This window comes from Tachyglossus aculeatus, chromosome 9 (genome assembly GCF_015852505.1).
Source record: "Tachyglossus aculeatus isolate mTacAcu1 chromosome 9, mTacAcu1.pri, whole genome shotgun sequence".
In the NCBI taxonomy this organism is placed as follows: Eukaryota; Metazoa; Chordata; class Mammalia; order Monotremata; family Tachyglossidae; genus Tachyglossus; species Tachyglossus aculeatus.
Genome location: NC_052074.1, coordinates 38872711 through 38891989, shown reverse-complemented (window position 1 = coordinate 38891989; position 19279 = coordinate 38872711). Strand labels below are relative to the sequence as shown.

General features: G+C 46.9%; 1 protein-coding gene across 1 annotated transcript in view; it reads right to left on the bottom strand.

The window, feature by feature from the left end:
- Positions 1-19279, bottom strand: part of ARHGAP15 (Rho GTPase activating protein 15) — a 413180-nt gene that overhangs the window by 158935 nt on the left and 234966 nt on the right. The window contains exon 8 of the mRNA XM_038751348.1: positions 477-599. Within this exon, the coding sequence (XP_038607276.1) occupies positions 477-599 (123 nt within the window). The remainder of the gene's footprint in view (positions 1-476; positions 600-19279) is intronic.

Sequence of the window (19279 nt, the reverse complement as noted above, 5' to 3'; positions counted from 1 at the left end):
GCATTTGTATGTATTTATACATATTCATTACTCTATTTTATTTGTACATATTTACAGCTCTATTTTATTAATGATGTGTATATAGCTATAATTCTATTTATTCTGATGGTATTGACACCTATCTACTTGTCTTGTCTTGTTGTCTGTCTCCCCCTTCTAGACTGTGAGCCCGTTGTTGGGTAGGGACTGTTTCTATATTTGCTGATTTGTACTTCCCAAGCGCTTAGTACAGTGCTCTGCACACAGTAAGTGCTCAATACATACTATCGAACGAATGACTGAATGGAAGTAACTGAAGCCCAAAGAATGTAAGTGACTTGCCCAAGATTGCACTTAGCATTATCATTAATTCCTCACGCTCCCTAAAAGAGGTGCAGATACTGCACATTTGCAGAAGTTCGAGGTGGGAGGGACAACAGGCCGCTTTCCCGAGATGGGTTCACACACAGACATGCCAGACTGTTAACATAACACACCTTTGATCAGGCCTTTCTCTTGCAGGGTTTTCAGAGAAGGCCTCCGGGTGATGAACTTCTTCAATCTGCTTTTCGTTCGGTTCTTGTCGTTGATGTCAGAAATGCTGTGGTTCAGTCGGAAAACTGCGGGTAAAAAGGAAAGTCAGTCGGCACGTCAGCTTCGGGGAACTGGAGCTTTGGGAATGCCACCCGGGGCCTGGGAATCAGAGGACCTGGGTTCTAATCCCTGCTCAACCACTAATTTATCGTGTGACCTTGGGCAAGTCACTTAACTTCTCCGGGCCTCAGTTCTCTCTTCTACAAGATGTGGATTCAATACCTGTTCTCCTTCCTGCTTAGATTGTGAGCCCCTTGTGGCACCTGATGATCTTCTATTCAGTCAACCAATCATACTTATTGATGACTTACTGTATGCAGAGCACTGTACTAAGCACTTGGGAGATTGCACTTTAACAATAAGTGGACCACATTCCCTGTCCACAATGAGCTTACAGTCCAGAAGGACTGTATCTACCCCAGTGCTTGGTATAGTGCTTGTCAGATAGTAAACCCTTAATGATTACTACAGTTATAATTATTATTATTACTATCATCACTATTATTATTATAAGAATGGGAGGATGTGGGACGTAAGAAGTAGATGAAGTCTCCAAGGAAAGAGAGGAAGGGGAAAGCGGGGTTGAAAGGAATGGAGGAGGGAAGAGAAAAGGGAGTTATGAAGCAGAGAGTGGGAGACAACGAGTGAGGGAGAGAGAGAGAGGAAGAGCTGAACAGTCAAGGAGGAAAAGGAAAGGGGGAGATGGTGCAGATTATAGAGAGGATGTTAAGAAGCAGAGAAAGAAAGATGCAGGAAGAGACAGCAGTGAGAGAGATAGAAAGAAAATGATGCTTATGGACAGGTGCCTCAGGATGGGCACGTCCACATCCGTGCTAGACACTGACTCGATGGGTTTCTAATCCACGGTGATTCTGGTTACCCGAAGCAAAAAAAAGCCACCATAGAGTGCAGGGCTTGTTGAGGGGGGAGACAGGCATTGCTGGAAAGGATATGACAAGGACGATACCATCCTACACAGTCACCCCTTCTTCTGGCAGGGCAGGGTGGAGAGGGGGTGAACTTAGGACTCTTTTCCAGCTGGCCCAAATGATACAATGGGAAAGCACTTTGCCAATGAAGCAGCAATAAGAATGCCACATGACCAAATCAATTATAGATTGAACCCGGTGTCCCCCGAACCGCAAGATGCGATGGTGCTTACTGTCCTAATTAGGGAGCTAGCTGCGGACGCTACATTGCCTTCCACCCCACCTTCAGATGAAATGAGCACAAGATGCACTGATTTCCAAAAATGAGAACAGCCCCAAGCTTGAAATGCACCTGAAAAAGGGTTGCTTCCACCCGGGCTTGAGACCCTTTGCCTGTGGCAGCGTTCCCAGAGCTGTCTGGGCCAGGATGGATGGTAACTTGTAGCTGCTGCAGCCTCCTCAAATGGTAATCAATTAATCAATCATATTAATTGAGCACTTCCTATGTGCAGAACACTGTCCTAAGTGCAAGGGAGAGTACAGTACAACACAGTTGCTAGACGTGTTCCCTGCCCTTAATGAGCATACAGTCTAGAGGGGGAGACAGATATTAATGTGAATAAATAACTCATTTTAATATATGATTCAAAGGTATGTACACAAGTGCTGTGGGGTTGGGGCGAATAGCAAATGTCCAAAGGTCACAGATTCCCTAGATGACGCAGAAGGGAGAGAGAGCCAGGGAAAAGAGAGCTTAAGTGGGGAAGGCCTCTTGGAGAAGTGACCTTAGTAATCCTTTGAAGGTGGAGGTTAGAGGGAACATTAAAAACTCCAAGTTTGGGGTCCATTCAACTTGTTTCACTAGGGTAAAGGTCTGAGGGAAGGGGAAGGCCGTGGCAGGAGATGAGGCTGTGTACCTCCTTACTGACCAGATCGCTCGACTTGCCTCAAACATACAGCCATCCTCACTTCCACGAAAAAGGTCCCGGCTACAAAGCAATGGCTCATCACGGGCTCTCTTAGATGGCAGGGAGAGTCCTGGAATATTTGGGTTTGCAAATCGGATTTTAACAGCCAAACTTATAAAACAGTTTATGCCTTTCTGTTGTCAAGGGAGCGAAACTTGCCAAATTGTTCATTTTAAGTAAATACAACATAGCCAATTAAGGAAGGCAAAATTTAAACACATGGCTATGATAATCAGGACATAGCTTGCTTCTGATTTCACTACCGATTCTAAGAGAACAGTGTTCCATTTTTCCCACAACACTCAAGTGACCCCACGCATACTTTTAGAAACTTGTAATCACCCTGTGCAAAGAAAAGGACACTTCACTGGGAAAAAAAAAAAAGCAGCATGGCACAGACATCCATCATTTATGGAAACTAGAAGCCGTTCCCCCCTTTTTTGTTTCTGACGATGAAGTATCCTACAGTCCACAGATTTATGGTAAACCAATGACCATTATGTTTCTGTTGCCATTTATAACTCTGGATTTAAACTTAAAGAGCCTGAAGCAGGGAATGGGTCAGATTCCAAGACCCTCGTTCGGGTTTTAGAACGGTGGCGGGGGGGGGGGGGGTGTAGAAAGGGGGGAGGATAGGAAGGAAAGGGGGTTTCCAAGCCCAGAGTCACTCCCAGGACCAGAGAGTAGGAACTCAAAGTCGGAGGTTAATTTCATTTTTTGAATGCCATCTGTCCCGCCCGCCTCTGGCCTCCTGCTCCTTCTCTTCCTTCTTTGTCTTCCAACCCGGTCAAGTCAGGGAAACATTCAACCGGGGTTTAGCCCCGTGATGGCTGAATAAATATCTACAGCTTGTCTTAGCTGAAACAACTGATCCTGAACTGGGTATTCTCCTCATTGGAGCCCATTTTTTCGTGGTATTTGTTAAGCATTTACTGTGTGCTAGGCACTTCACGAAGTTCTGGGGTAGACACAGGCTGATCGGGTTGGACAGAGTTAATCCCCATTTTGTAGGTGAGGGAACTGAAGCTCAGAGAAGTGAAGTGACTCGTCCTGCAGTCGAGTGGCGGGGCCGGGATTAGAACCCAGGTCCTACTGACTCCCAGGCTTGTGCTCTATTCATTCATTCATTCAATCGTATTTATTGAGCGCTTACTGTGTGCAGAGCACTGTACTAAGCGCTTGGGAAGTACAAGTTGGCAGCATATAGAGATGGTCCCTACCCAACAGCGGGCTCACAGTCTAGAAGGGGGAGACAGAGAACAAAACAAAACATATTAACAAAATAAAATAAATATGTACAAATAAAATAAATAAATAAATAGGGTAATAAATACGTACAAACATATATACATATATACAGGTGCTGTGGGGAGGGGAAGGAGGTAAGGAGGGGGCTCAGTCTGGGAAGGCCTCCTGCAGGAGGTGAGCTCTCAGTAGGGCTTTGAAGGGAGCTCTACTCACTAGGCTACGTTGCTTCTCATCACTGACTGAAGGATGCAGAAGCTAGTCCCAGCGGTCAAGACATGGGCCGGGCCTCACTCATTTAGCAACCTCCTGGGCTTCCAGGATAGAAGGCAAGGCAAATGCTGGAGGGCATAGCTTCGCGCAGCAAAAGCAGAGTTAAAAAGAGCAGTCAGAGATGGGGGCCGTTAGGATGAGGTCCGGTGTTTCCCTGCCCAATGCCGGACATTAAGAAGCACGCAACGGAGCAGCTGCAGACCTTATTTTGGGGAGCATCCCTCTCCCTGTTTTATCAGGCACGTGGGACCAACCCAGCAGCCCCTCTGACTTCCCAGCATCCAAGGGCTTGGTTGCCCTGCCCCGTCTCTGAGCCTCTGCCAGAGACAGTCCCTAGGAAACCTCCCTTGCTCCTGACAACGTCTGTTCTCGCGGCAATCCCACTTGCAGTGACGCTGTTGGTGCGATTCTTGGGAACGCCGGGGGGACTGACGTTTCTAGCATTTCCCTAAGGAAGGCCGGGCACGGGCCACTGTGGGCTTTTCCCGGACCAGGGAGGGGGCGGATATCAACGCCTCCCACCCCCAGTACAGGGAAAGGACACAGACACCAGGAGGTGTGGACAGCTGAGCTTGAACAGGAGAAACAGTGTCGCCTAGTGAGTAGAGCACAGGCCTGGAATCAGGAAGCTCTGGGTTCTAATTCTGGTCTGCAACTTGTCTGCTGTGTGACCTTGGAGAAGTCACTTCACTTCTCTGTGCCTCAGTTCCCTCATCTGTAAAATGGGGATTAAGGCTATGAGTCCCCTGTGGGACAAGGACTGTGTCAACCTGATCCTGTTGTATCTACCTAGGTGCACAAAACAATGCATGACACATAGTAAGCTCTTAAATACCATTTAAAAAATAATAATTCCGCCAAAGGCCTTCCCCAATTAAGCCTTCTTTTCCCAGGCTCACTCACCCTTCTGTGCCCTCTATAAACTTGGATCAGTGACATTTGAACTTTTGATATTCACCTCACCACCAACTCCACAGCACCGAAATGCCTATCTTTAACTCATATATTATAAAATACTTATTCATTTATATTTATGTCTGTCTCCCCGTTTAGACTGCAAGCTCGTTATGGGCAGGGAAACTGTTGCCAACTCTGTTGTACTGTACTCTTCCCAAGCACTTAGTACAGTGTTCTGTACATAGTAAGCACTCCATAAGTACCACTGATTGATTGAGTGACTTGAACGTTGTGGAAGTGGGGGTGGTTGAGCTCAGTGATCTTTGTAGATGATGAAAGACAGTGATGAAAGTGCTCTGCACACAGTAAGTGCTCAATAAATATGATTGAATGAATGAAAGGACCATCTCTGACTGACACGATGTGGGTTCACCTAAGCCGCAGTAGATTCTGGGATAGCCTCCAGCAGCCTTGGGTGGCTCTTGGGAGCACTTGGGAGACTAAAAGACACATTCCCTGTCTACAGTAAACTTAAACTCTAGAGGGGGAGAAAGCAAAAAGGAGGATGAGAGAGTATTGTCTTTACTGCACTCCATTAACTCTCTTCTTCTAGACTGTAAACTCACTGTGGGCAGGGAATGTGTCTGTTGTATTGCTATGCTGCACTCTCCCAAGAGCTCAGCACAGTATTCTGCACACAGTAAGCACTCAATAATAATAATGATGGCATTTGTTAAGTGCTTACTATGTGTCAAGCACTGTTCTAAGCGCTGGGGGAGATACAAGGTAATCAAGTTGTCCCACATGGGGCTCACAGTCTTAATCCCCATTTTACAGAGGAGGTAACTGAGGCATAGAGAAGTTAAGTGACTTGCCCAAAGTCACACAGCTGACAAGTGCTGGAGCCAGAATTAGAACCCACGACTTCTGACGCCCAAGCCCGTGTTCTTCACCCTGAGCTACGCTGCTTCTCTACAAATAGAGAAGCAATAAATAAAATTGATTGACCGACTCTTGCCTATTAACTTTCTTCTCCTTCGACCATCTGTCCAGCTAACACTTCAGTCCTCCCAAACCCACTTTCTCAGTCTCCTTTGCTCTCCACCCCTCCGCCTCCAGCCCCTCGCTCACAACCCGCTTCCTGCTCGAACTCACTCTCCTTTTCGATCTACCAAGCCACAGATCTCTCCCTCTTCACAGCCCTCCTAAAATTCTTCCAGAGCTTACAAGCTAAGAGGAGCTGACAATCCAATGACCCATAGCTGTGGCCGTTCCCAAGCCTCAGGACTGGGTCAGGAGAAGGAGCACAGAGTTCAGATGGAGATGATGTCCCGGTACAATTGTCTTCCCCTGGGGAGGGTGTATTGGTTACAGGGCAACCCTAGTGTGGTGGGGAAGATGCTGAAACACAGGAGAGTGGAGAAAATGCCAATTTTGGGTCATCTCCACAGTCAATCCAGTCTAGAAATTTATCTACAAGGAGGAGCTGTGTGCAGGTTGCCCTCCTAGACATCCACCCTCGTGACTCTCCCCCCAGTGACCCCCGGCTAACACTGTCACCGGTGTCATTTTTTCCCTGCAAACATACTTTGCTTCCAGTGAGTTTGATCATGCTGTTGATTGCAAACCTTTGGACAGGCTCCCGGGGGCTCACCTGTGATTAATTTCATCCAGGTCGAGTCTGTTTCAGGACTTTGACGACGGGTCGTGAGCGTCGTTTTTGGAAAGAACCATCTATTAACGACTTTCTGGACTGTGTGACAATGAGTATCGACAACGCTCGTCAGGCTAAACCGCCATTGATCGGCTCCCAATATGTGTATAGCAAAACCAATTTCTTCCAAGTGCCTCTTCTTAATTGAAACCTCAGTTGATTGTCGCACCCAAGCTTAGATTCTGGGACACCTCCAAAGATGGACTTGGCAGTGAATAGAGTAGCAGAGAGGAAACGGTGGGAGAGTGATGATAGTCAGAGACCTCAAAACCCCCAGAATTGCAAGTGTGCCGTGCCTCGGGAGATGATCGATTATCTTGGAAGACTCCCGAATGGTCCTGCGTGACTGGGTTTGGAAGAAATCTTGGCTCAAGATGGGTTGCTCTAAGCCACCTATTTCCATGTGTGCGTGGGTATGTGAGGGTATGTGACGGGAAAGAAAATATTTATGCTGGAACGGTGCTCACAGCCGACCCAAAGAAACACAAATAAAGGCAGCATGTAGATGTAAACATCTCTGCATGGAAGCCATGGGCAGAGGGGGCATGTGCGGCTGTTCTGCTGGCAAGGAAAAGGTAATAATAATAATAATGGCATTTGTTAAGCGCTTACTATGTGCAAAGCACTGTTCTAAGCGCTGGGGAGGTTACAGGGTGATCAGGTTGTCCCACGTGGGGTTCACAGTCTTAATCACCCTTTTACAGATGAGGGAACTGAGGCCCAGAGAAGTTAAGTGACTTGCCCAAAGTCACCCAGCTGACAAGGGGCGGAGCCGGGATTAGAACCCATGACCCCTGGCTCCCAAGCCCGCACTCTTTCCACTGAGCCACGCTGCTTCTCTAGTGGGTAGTAAGTGGTTTGTCCTGTGTCCTGTTGTCTCACTTCGAGGAGGGGAGAGAAAGAGAATGAGAAGCAGCGTGGCTCAGTGGAAAGAGCCCGGGCTCTGGAGTCAGAGGTCATGGGTTCAAATCCCGGCTCCGCCACTTAGCTGTGTGACTTTGGGCAAGTCACTTAACTTCTCCGGGCCTCAGTTCCCTCATCTGTAAAATGGGGATTAAGACTGTGAGCCCCCCGTGGGACAACCTGATCACCTTGTAACCTCCCCAGCGCTTAGAACAGTGCTTTGCACGTAGTAAGTGCTAAATAAATGCCATCATTATTATTATTATTATAAAGAGACAGTGTCAGTAGGCCGGTGGCCTGAATTCCCGCCCTCCAGTTCACACGGCACGCAGTGCGTGTCTCATCTTCCAGAAGTGTCACTCAGCACATATCTCTCTGGGCCTCAAAAACCAGACATGGGGCCGCAAGCCTCCTTCCACTCCAGGGAAAACTTCTTGTAGCGCCTGCCAGCTTCCTCCTGCTACTCCGGCCTTACTTGTCGTCTCTTCATCTTTCACTCCCCAGTTGGCACTCTTTGCTCCTTCTGACCTCTTATTAGCCTGCAATAGCCTCGAGGGCAGAGATTCTGTCTACCAACTATGTCACACTGGTCTCTCTCAAGTGCTTAGTCAAGTGCTCTGCACACGGTAAGTACTCATTGTGAGCCCGTTGTTAGGTAGGGACCGACTCTATTATGAGAAGCAGCGTGGCTCAGTGGAAAGAGCCCGGGCTTTGGAGTCAGAGGTCAGGGGTTCAAATCCCTGCTCCGCCAATTGTCAGCTGTGTGACTTTGGGCAAGTCACTTCACTTCTCTGTGCCTAAGTTACCTCATCTGTAAAATGGGGATGAAGACTGTGAGCCCCCTGTGGGACAACCTGATCACCTTGTAACCTTCCCAGCGCTTAGAACAGTGATTCGCACATAGTAAGTGCTTTATAAATGTTTTTTTAAGTGCTTAATACAGTGCTCTGCACACAGTAAGTGCTCAGTAAATATGATTGAATGAATGAATGAATGTTGCCGATTTGTACTTCCGAAGCACTCAGTACAGTGTTCTGCACACAGTAAGAGCTCAATAAATATGATTGAATGAATGAATGAGTGAAATGCCACTGTTTGATTAATTGTTTGCCTTCTCACCATTCCTTGCCCTCGCTTCCCTACCTCTCGCTGTTCACCTGGCCTGGAATCCAGCCCCCCACAACCCAATTCACCCCCTCCCCATTGATAATAATAATAATGGTAATAATAATAATGATTATGGTATTTGTTAAGCCCTTACTTTGTGCCAAGCACGGTTCTAAGAAGTGGGGGGGAATACAAGGTGTTGAGGTTGTCCCATCTGGGGCTCACAGTCTTAATCCCCATTGTACAGATGAGGGAACTGAGGCCCAGAGACTTTAAAGTCCCAAAGTCACACAGCTGACAAGGTGCAGAGCTGGGATTAGAACCCATGACCTCTGACTCCCAAGCCCGAGCTCTTTCCACTGAGCCACCCTGCTGCTACAGATGATCGAACTTCCCATTGCAAAGAACAGTAAACATCACCCCGTGCCTCACCCTTGCCTGTGGCCTGGTGGATAGAGCACGGGTCTGGGAATCAGAAGGACCTGGGTCCTAATCCCGGCCTCACCGCTTGTCTACTGTGTGACATTAGTCAAGTCACTTCACTTCTCTGTGCCTCAGTTACCTCATCTGTAAAATGAGATTAAGGCTGTGAGCCCCATATGGGACAGAGACTGTGTCCAACCTGATTAGCTTGGTTCTAATCTGGCGCTTAGAACGGTGCTTGACACAGAATAAGCACTGAACAAAGACGGTCAGTATTATTATTATTCACCTGTTGCTCTCTACTCCAGTGGGAACATGACTGGCAGGGACTGGACTGTACGTGGTGGTTGTTCCCCTGGGACATGCCAGGATCTGAGGCTTTCCACAACAGTGCCCATCTGACTTGATTCGGCCATGTCAGGTGACCGGCTTCACGTGCCATTCATCTGCTACTTCTGATTCGGCCTAGGTGCGGCCTCCCTCTCCTCCTGCCCAAGCGGGTCGGGTGGAAAGGGAATTTCTCTCTGCCTAAAAACGAGGAGTCATCATCTCCATGAGGGAGCCACTTCCCTCCCTCTGTCCCATGGCAGTGAGATGCTTCCCTTCCTCCTACTCCCTCCAGAAAGGAAGGGAATGGAGGGCTGAGGGTGGGTGCACCTGTGAGCTTCCATCTGGCAGCAGCACTGACAGCCTCGACAGGTGGCAGGGGCCGGAGTGGGGGCCAGGCTGGCCCGAGCCCTCCCCGGGCCAGCGGGACTGTGAATCACGGGGGGCCGTGAGCACAATCCCCATCTGGCCCCGGGGAGAAAATTGAATTACCAGGGCCCTCTCTGAACCGGCCTGCCGCTAACGAGGAACGAGGGCCGCGGGCCTGACTCCAGTTTCCGGAGCAAATCCATCTTCTCTCTAGTTTCAGGAGGCTGTTCTGGGCCCACTCCAAAAACACCAGGGATAGGGTGGGTGAGGGGGTGCGGGGGCTGCCCACCCGCAAAGGCCCAAGTGGGGTTTAGTGATAGCTGAGAGTCAGTTAGGTGACTCCCTGAGCCTCAGTGAAGGCACATATCCTCCAACAGACCTTCCTTGACTAAGCCCTCTTTTCCTCTTCTCCCATTCCCTTCTGTGTCACCCTGACTGGCTCCCTTTATTCACCCCGCTTCCCAGCCCCACAGCACTTATATACATAGCTGTCATTTATTGACTTATATTAATGTCTGTCTCCCCCCAGACCTAGACAGTAAGCTCACTGTGGGCAGGGAATGTGTCTGTTTATTATTAATCATACTCTCCCAAATGCATAGTACAGTGCTCTGCACACAGTAAGCACTCAAAAAATACGATCGACCGACTGACTGCAAAGGGGTTCCCCTTGCCGGGGCCAAGCCCCCCAGAGCCAAACTTCCAGGCCCTCAGAGATGGGTCAGAGGCAGAGGGAGGGAACTGTGGGGGGAAAGGAACATGGATTTCCCTCATCAACCCAGCCACGTCAGCCATGCTAATTTGGGGACAGTGTCGATCTGGGAATCAGCAGATCAATCAATCAGTTGTATTTATGAAGCGCTTAATATGGGCTTATTAACCGCTTGGGAGAAAAGATACTCCAGAGTTGGTAGACATTTTCCCTGACCCGTTGGGGATCTTCAGTCCAGTCACTAAACGTCTCTGGGCCTCAGTTTTCTCAACCATGAAATGGGTGAGGATGATACCTGTTGTTCCCTACCTTCTTGGATCTGTTGTGAGGATGCTAGGATTGACTAATGGTATTTATTGAGCATTTTACTGGGCACGAAGCATGTTACTAGGGGTATCAGTAGAGATATGGTAGAGTCAATGGACAGGATCCCTGCCCTCAATTAATTGAATTTATTGGGGCAGTGTGGCTAAGTGGAAAGAGCAGAGGATTGGGAGTCGGAAGGCCTAGGTTCTAATCCGGCTCTGACATTGGCTTTTCTGCTAGACTGCCAGAACCTTGAGGGCAGGTATCATTTTTACTAATTTTATTATGCTCTTTCCCAAACACTTAATACCGAGCTCACCAAGAATTAAGTGCAGCATGGCTTAGTGGAAAGAGCACGGGCTTGGGAGTCAGAGGTCGTGGGTTCTAATTCCGCCTCAGCCACTTGTCAGCTGTGTGACTTTGGGCAAGTCACTTCACTTCTCGGGGTCTCAGTTACCTCATCTGTAAAATGGAGATTAAGTCTGTGGGCCCCATGTGGGACAACCTGATAACCTTGTATCTACCCTAGTGCTTCAAACAGTGCTTGGCACATAGTAAGCGCTTAACAAATACCATTATTATTATTAAATATTATTGATTGATTGCCTGTTGGGTGACTTTGGACAAGTCACTGAGCTTCTCTGTGCCTCAGTTCCTTCATCTGCAAAATGGGGGTTCAGCATCTGTTTTTCCTCCTACTTACACATGGACAGGGACTGTTTCCAACCTTATTATCGCATACCTGCCCCAGTGCTTAATACAGTGCTTGCCACACAGTAAACATTTAACAAGTACCACAGTGATTAGTTATTATTATTCCTGAGTTCCTGCTATATGCAGAGCACTGTAATATAAAGTGCTTGGGAGAGTACAATGGAGTTAGGAGTCACAATCCCTAAGGAGCTTACATGTCTAGAGAGACAGTCAGAGAGACATTAAAATAAATTATAGGTGGAAAGGATGGAGACAGGAGGAGATCTGGGTATGGGGGAAACAGGGTAAGGAGAGGAGAGGTTAGTCAGGGAGGGCTTCCAGGGGGAGATGTGATTTTTGGAATTGTTTTGAAGACAGGACAAAGAGTGGTCTGCTGGAAGTGAAGGGGAAGTGAATTGCAGGAGAAAGGAAAGGCATAAGCCAAAGTTTGGAAGTGAGAGAGACAAGAAGGAGGGACAGTAAGTAGGTTGGTTTAAGATGAGTGAAGCGTGTGACCTGGGGTGTGCTGGGAGAGAAGTGAGGAAAGATAGAGGCGAGAGATATGAAAGGGCATTGAGAAAGAAAAAGAACTCTGAAACTTAAGGAATCCATTATTATTATTATTATTATTGTTAACAAATGAATAATTACTGTTCGTTGACAAGCTGTGGCCCCGGGGGAAACCATTTTTAAAATGATCCAGTTGAATGGATTTCATTTTCCTCCAACTGGAACTGACAGAATCAGGTCAAACTCGCATCCTAGGAATGGAGATGAGCTCGTCTCTAGACTCTCTGTGGGCAGGGAATATGCTTGTTTATTACTGTATCGTACAGTACCAAGTGATTAATACAGTGCTATTCCCACAGTAAGCGCTCAATAAATAGGATCGAATGAGTGAATGAATGGCCACCCAGCACTGCAGCTTTGTAGGACAACAGCAGGAGGGGGCTATCTGACAGACCGTACCCGACGGACCACCCTCCCACGTCCTGACCTGGCATATGGAAGCAGAAGGATAGACACCTGAGGAGAGTGTGTGGGAGACAGACGAGCTCTGAGGTAGCCAGGAAGCTGCAGAAGGCTTGCATCTACTAGACTGTGAGCCCACTGTTGGGTAGGGACTGTCTCTATATGTTGCCAATTTGTACTTCCCAAGCGCTTAGTACAGTGCTCTGCACATAGTAAGCGCTCAATAAATACGATTGATGATGATTGATGATGATGATGATGATCTACTAACTTTACGATGCCTTCTGGATAGAAAGACAGTCCTAGGCGGTGGCCTCAGAAAACTTTGCTCTCCAGCACATCCACTCCCATTTCCAAAGTGACAACCAGCATGTGGAAATGAAAGCTTTTGAGCATGGGAAAATATGAACCCAGCAGACCCCAGATGGCCCCAAATTAATCCTGTTTTCCCTTGTAAAATGAACTCCATCCCTTAGCTATCTTATCTTTAGCTTAATCAGGTGTCCCTGGACTTATCCAAGGGGCAAGGCTGGATGGAAAACTTAAGGGCGTTCATTTTTTTTCCCAAAGAGTCTAGATGAAAAGAGGAATTGGAGCTGAATGAGAAATTCTATTGTTGTCCGGGTGGCGTTTGAGAAGAATCTGACTTGAGTGCAGTAGACGGATCTGGGGAGAAGCTATTTTGGGAAGATGAGTTGGCCAAAACTTTCGTTTTGTTTGAAATTGTTGAGTGGGAACAGAACATTTTCACCAAGTCTTTGCGATGGGGGTGAAAGGGTTTGCCCTGGGCAGCAATACAAAACCCAACAAGATCACAGCAGGCAGATTTGCAATCTCTCCTGATAACAGTTCCACAGGGCCAGAGAGGCAAAGGTCTAATAAACATGAACTTGAACCATCACGGACCCCCTCAAATCATCTTTAAAAATAGGTATTTACAACCACAAATGGGAACGGTAATGGTGAAGATAGATGCACTGAGCTCAGATATAGACAACATAAAAAAGAAAACAATGATCGTATAGTACAAATAATTTTGCTGTAATATGACAGTCTAATGACTTAAGTGCCCAATATCGTCATTATGGTTCTGAACCCCATGTGCATTAGCAGTAAAGACTCAATAAAACGACTGTATAATTCACATTTTTGCATGAAACTCTGATTCTTCTTCAGAAATTGTTGCGTCTCTCTGATCTCCAACGGTAAATGGAAACAAATGAATAGAACCCAGTAAATACGATGGCACTTGGGTGACCTTAAGGTGGTCTTGAGGAATTTCCCCTGTTTGTGTGTGTCACGGGGGTGGGGAGAGAAATCATGAAATTTCTGCTTTTGAGGATGAGCTATTTCAGGAATTGTTCACCGAATGGCAGTTTACCCTACATGGTTACTTCTATGCGTATCCGTTTACTTCTAAGTATACGCACCCCAATGGCAACCACAATTTCTTATTTAGGTAATCGGTGGATTTACATTTCTGGGGAGAGAACTGAGACTTACTAGGAGATAAAACTGGGGCACAACGTGGAGACGATGACGATGGTGGTATTTGTTAAGCGGAGTGGATCGGCTTTGTCAAAGGCAAAGGGAGAAACGGCGTTGTGCTATCGATCGGGAAATATGATGGGGTTAGGAGGTCTTTGCTGAGTTCCAACCTCTCACAATAGGACATTCCTCACAAGGCGGGCAACGTATCTGCTAACTCTGTTGGCTTTGTAACGGTGCTCTGCACACAGTAAACACTCAATAAGAATAATAATAATAATAGCGGCATTTATTAAGCATTTACTATGTGCAAAGCACTGTTCTAAGTTCTGGGGAGGTTACAAGGTGATCAGGTTGTCCCACGGGGGGCTCACAGTCTTAAACCCCATTTTACAGATGAGGGAACTGAGGCACAGCGAAGTTAAGTGACTTGCCCAAAGTCACACAGCTGACAATTGGCAGAGCCTGGATTTGAACCCATGACCTCTGACTCCAAAGCCCATGCTCTTTCCACTGAGCCACACTGCTTCCCAAAAAAAACCACTGATGATAATGAACACGCAGGAGAACCTGTGTCTAAGGAATGGCAGCAGCAGGGACTTTGGCAAGTCGCTTAACTTCTCTGTGCCTCAATTACCTCATCTGTAAAATGGGGATTAAGGCTGTGAGTCCCACTTGGGACAACCTGATTACCTTGTATTTACCTCAGTGCTTCGAACAGTGCTTGGCACATAGTAAGCGCTTAACAAATGCCATCATTATTATGGACTAGGGGAAAGGGAACAGGTCTGGGATTCAGAAGATATCTGGGTTCTAATCCCGACTCTGTCAGTTGCCTGCTGGGTGACCTTGAGCAAATCACTCAACTTCTCTGTGCCTCAGCTTCCTCATCTGCAAAATCAGCGTGCCCTAGCAGATGGAGCATGGGCTTGGGAGGCAGGAAGTCATGGATTCTAATTCTGGCTCCACCACTTGTTTGTTGTGTGACCTTGGGCAAATCACTTCACTTCGCCTCAGTTCCCTCATCTGTAAAATGAGGTTGAGACTGTGAGCCCCAGGTGGGACAGGGACTGTGTCCAACCTATGTTGTATCTACCCCAGTGCTTTGAACAGTGCCTGGTATATAGGAAGTGCTTAACAAATACCATAATTATTATTACTAGTAGTAGTAGTAGTAGTATTAAAATGTGGATAAAATACCTCTTCTCCCTCTTACTTGAACTGTGAGCCCTATGTGGACAGGGACTGTGTCTCAATTAATTTGTATCTACCCAATGCTTGACGCAAGGTAAGCCCTTAACAAATTCAATAGTAAGATAATAATAATGATGTTATAGTCAGATTATGAGTATGCAAAAAAGTCTTCTGATAGTTGTTAATATCCCAAGGTGGAAGTCATTCAATCATTCCATCAATCATAACTTTTTGCACGCTTACTGTGTGCAGAGCACTGTACTCACCTACTCCGGTGAGTACTAAATAACAATATAATAATACAGCAAAGTTGGTAGGCACACTGAGATCCTCTGGGGAGGCCTTTGCTGCCCAGGTGATTTTTACTTTGGAGTTCTCTGCTTCAAATAGAAATTCCTTACCAGCAGCTTTAAGGCACTCAATCAGCTCTCCCCCTCTTTCCTTTTCTTGCTGATCTCCTATTACAACCCAGCCTGCGCACTTCACTTCTCTAATGCTAACCTACTCACTGTACTTCAATCTCACCTACTAGAACTCAAGCATTCTAAGATCTCTGAATAGTGTGATTTCACCCACAGTAATAACAGTAATAATACACTTGTTCTTCCTCGCACTTGGATCAGAGTTATAAAGCGAGATGGTGACATTTCCTTTTCGAACGGGCTTGCTATTCTGTGCACCTGTTTAGATTTTTGTGCTGAGGATAATGGAGTGAGATAGGTCATGGAATGAGGGGGGGGCTGGTTCTTGCTTGTAGCAAATCAAAATAGCCAATAAGCGTTTTGCCCCCAGAAAAAAATATCAAATAAATCGTTGACGCGCCAAGTCTTCGAATCCTGCAGACACCAGGATCCCGAAGAGGACTGACTTGATTGGATGTCTTCTAATCCCCCACCTTCCATATCATCTCAAGAAAAAGATTACAACAATAATCCATGATTCAAGGCCTGGATAATTCTTCAGACCCAGGCCCCTAATTGGCCATGATTTGGTGGCTGCAGTAAGCACTGTGGAATTCAGGACCAGTCTTGGAAGTCAGAGCCAGCTGCAAAAATTAGTTCAAAACTGGCAGCAATGCCCAGCTGTTCACATCCCCCTCCCTACAACCCCCCACCACACCATCTTCCTTCCTCCCTCCCTCTCCGGGCTTCCTCTGCCCCTTCTTTTGTTCCATTTGGATCCATTGACTAATACACATTAAAATGTATTAACGCATGTTAATGGGCATCTTCTGAGGAACAAAAGCTGGGGGAAGGGAGGAGGCAGGAAACAGAGGAGGAGGAAAGGGAAAGGAAGGGGGAGGGTGTGGGAGGAAGAGGGGGAGAAGAGGAAGGAGGAGCAGACCAGAGGACAAGAAAAGGGAAATAGACGTGCAAAATCTTCCATCGACAGATGGGGAAAATAGTTGGATCCTCCAGCTACGGCGTTCCTAATCAGAGTTCCCCATAGTATAAGTGGGTGCTCCAATTATTGCCCACCTAGGACCCATGGTTCCAGCCCAGGGTCAGAGAGAACCACCAGAACTTTGGAGCTTAGAGTCGCGCATCCAAGGATGCTTGGAGGCAGAACCCCCTCCTTCCCGTTCTCTCCCTCTGCACTGGTCTGCTCGTTTCCCCAAGTATTGTGCCATCCTGGTTTGAAAGCAACTCAAAGAAAAATTAAGATGAGAGGATTTGTAGGATTCAGTTTGAGGGAGAAATTGGGGATGCAGAGGGGTCGAGAGAAAGGGTGATATTAGGGCCAGTTTGGGATGCTTTGTGTCTTTTTTAATGATATTTTTAAGCAATTACAACGTGTCTGGCACTGCCCTAAGTGCTGGGGTAGATACAAGCTAATCAGGTTGGACACCGTCCATGTCCCTTATGGGACTCACAGTCTTAATCCCCATTTTACAGATGAGGTAACGGGAGGCACAGAGGAGTTAAATGACTTGCCCAAGGTCACACAACAGACACGTGGTGGAGCTGGGATTAGAAACCATGCCCTTCTGGACTCCCAGGCCTGTGCTCTATCCCCTAGGTCATTCCCAGTAAAAATAATAATAATGGCATTTATTAAGCTCTTACTGTGTGCAAAGCACTGTTCTAAGTGCTGGGGCAGTTACAAGCTGATCAGGTTGTCCGACGGGGGGCTCACAGTCTTCATCCCCATTTTACAGATGAAGTAACTGAGGCACAGAGACGTTAAGTGACTTGCCCAAAGTCACATAGCTGGCAAGTGGCGGAGCCAGGATTTGAACCCATGAACTCTGACTCTAAAGCCCAGGATCTTTCCACAGTAAAACCCAACCCAATGATGCTCTTCTTCACTGGATTACGTTAAACTGACCCTTCATTAATTTCACATAATAATAATAATGGCATTTATTAAGCACTTACTATGTGCAAAGCACTGTTCTAAGCACTGGGGCAGTTACAAGGTGATCAGATTGTCCCAAGGGGGGCTCACAGTCTTAACCCCCATTTTACAGATGAGGTAACTGAGGCATAGAGAAGTTAAGTGACTTGCCCAAAGTCACATAGCTGACAAGTGGAGGAGCTGGAATTTGAACCCAGGAACTCTGATTCCAAAGCCTGGGCTCTTTCCACAGTAAAATCCAACCCACTGATGCTCTTCTTCGCTGGATTACTTTAAGGTGACCTTCATTAAGGTCACACCTCCTCCAAGAAGTCTTCCCCGATTAAGCCCTTTTTTCCCCAACTCCCTCTCCCTCCTGCATTGTCTGCACTTGGATCAGTGACCTCTGGGCATCTGACACTCACCCCCCACTCAACCCACAGCACTTATGTACCTCTCTTTATATTATGTATTATACATTAGTCATTCATTCATTCAATTGTATTCATTGAGCGCTTACTGTGTGCAGAGCACCGTACTAAGCGCTTGGGAAGTACAAGTCGGCAACATACAGAGATGGTCTCCACCCCAAAACAGATTCACAGTCTAGAAGGGGGAGACAGACAACAAAACAAAATAAGTAGACAGGTGTCAAAACCATCAGGATAGATAGAATTATAGCTCTATGTATATCATTAATAAAATAAATAGAGTAGTAAATATGTACAAGTAAAATATATAGAGTAATAAATATATACAAATATATACTAGTGCTGTGGGGGGGGAGGAAAGGGGGGTGATGAGGAGGGGAGGAGGAGAGGAAAAAGGGGGTTCAGTCTGGGAAGGCCTCCTGGAGGAGGTGGGCTCTCAGCAGGGCTTTGAAGGGAGGAAGAGAGCTAGTTTGGCGAATGTGAGGATCTGTGGATTACTTATATTAACGTCTATATCCCCCTCTGGACTGTAAGCTAATTGTGGCCATGGAACGTGTCTACCAATTCTGTTGTATTATACTCTCCCAAGTGCTTAATTCAGGGACTTCTGTAAGCGCTCAATAAATGCCACTGATTGATTGATTGATCGACTGACCAAATTTGGCAAGAGGTGAAGTCCCCTAGACCTGAACCTGGGGTGGGACTTGTTTTTCAGGCCGGGATGGGCTCCCTTAAAAGCTAGTTAATTAATTAATGATGGCTTGTTAAGCACTGACTATCTGCCAAGCACTGTTCTAAGTGCTGGGTGGGGGGGGTTACAAGGTAATCAGGTTGTCTCACATGCAGCTTAGTCTTAATTCCCATTTTAGAGATGAGGTAACGGAGGCACAGAGAATAATAATAATATGTATGGTGTTTGTTAAGAACTTACTACGTGCCAGGCACTGTACTAAGTGCTGGGGTGGATACAAGCAAATTGGGTTGGACACAGTCCCTGCCCCACATAGGGCTCACAGTCTCAATCCCCATTTTCCAGACGAGGTAACTGAGGCCCAGAGAAGTGAAATGACTTGTCCAAGGTCACACAGTGGACAAGTGGATGAGCCAGGATTAAAACCCGTGACCTCCTGACTCTCAGGCCCGTGCTCTATTCACTACGCCATGCTGCTTCTCAAGTAAAGTGACTTGCCCAAAGTCACACAGCTGAAAAGTGGCAGTCAGGATTAGAACCCATGACCTCTGACTCTCAAGCATGGGCTCTTTCCACTGAGCCACGCTCCACATGATGGTCACCGGGGAGCAGATGAAATGGCTGTCTGGGTGATTGGACCCTTGTCCTAGACCTCTCTCCATCCCCAGGTGCTCAATAAATGCCACTGATTTCTTGATTGATTAACACGGTGGGGAGAGGGGAAACA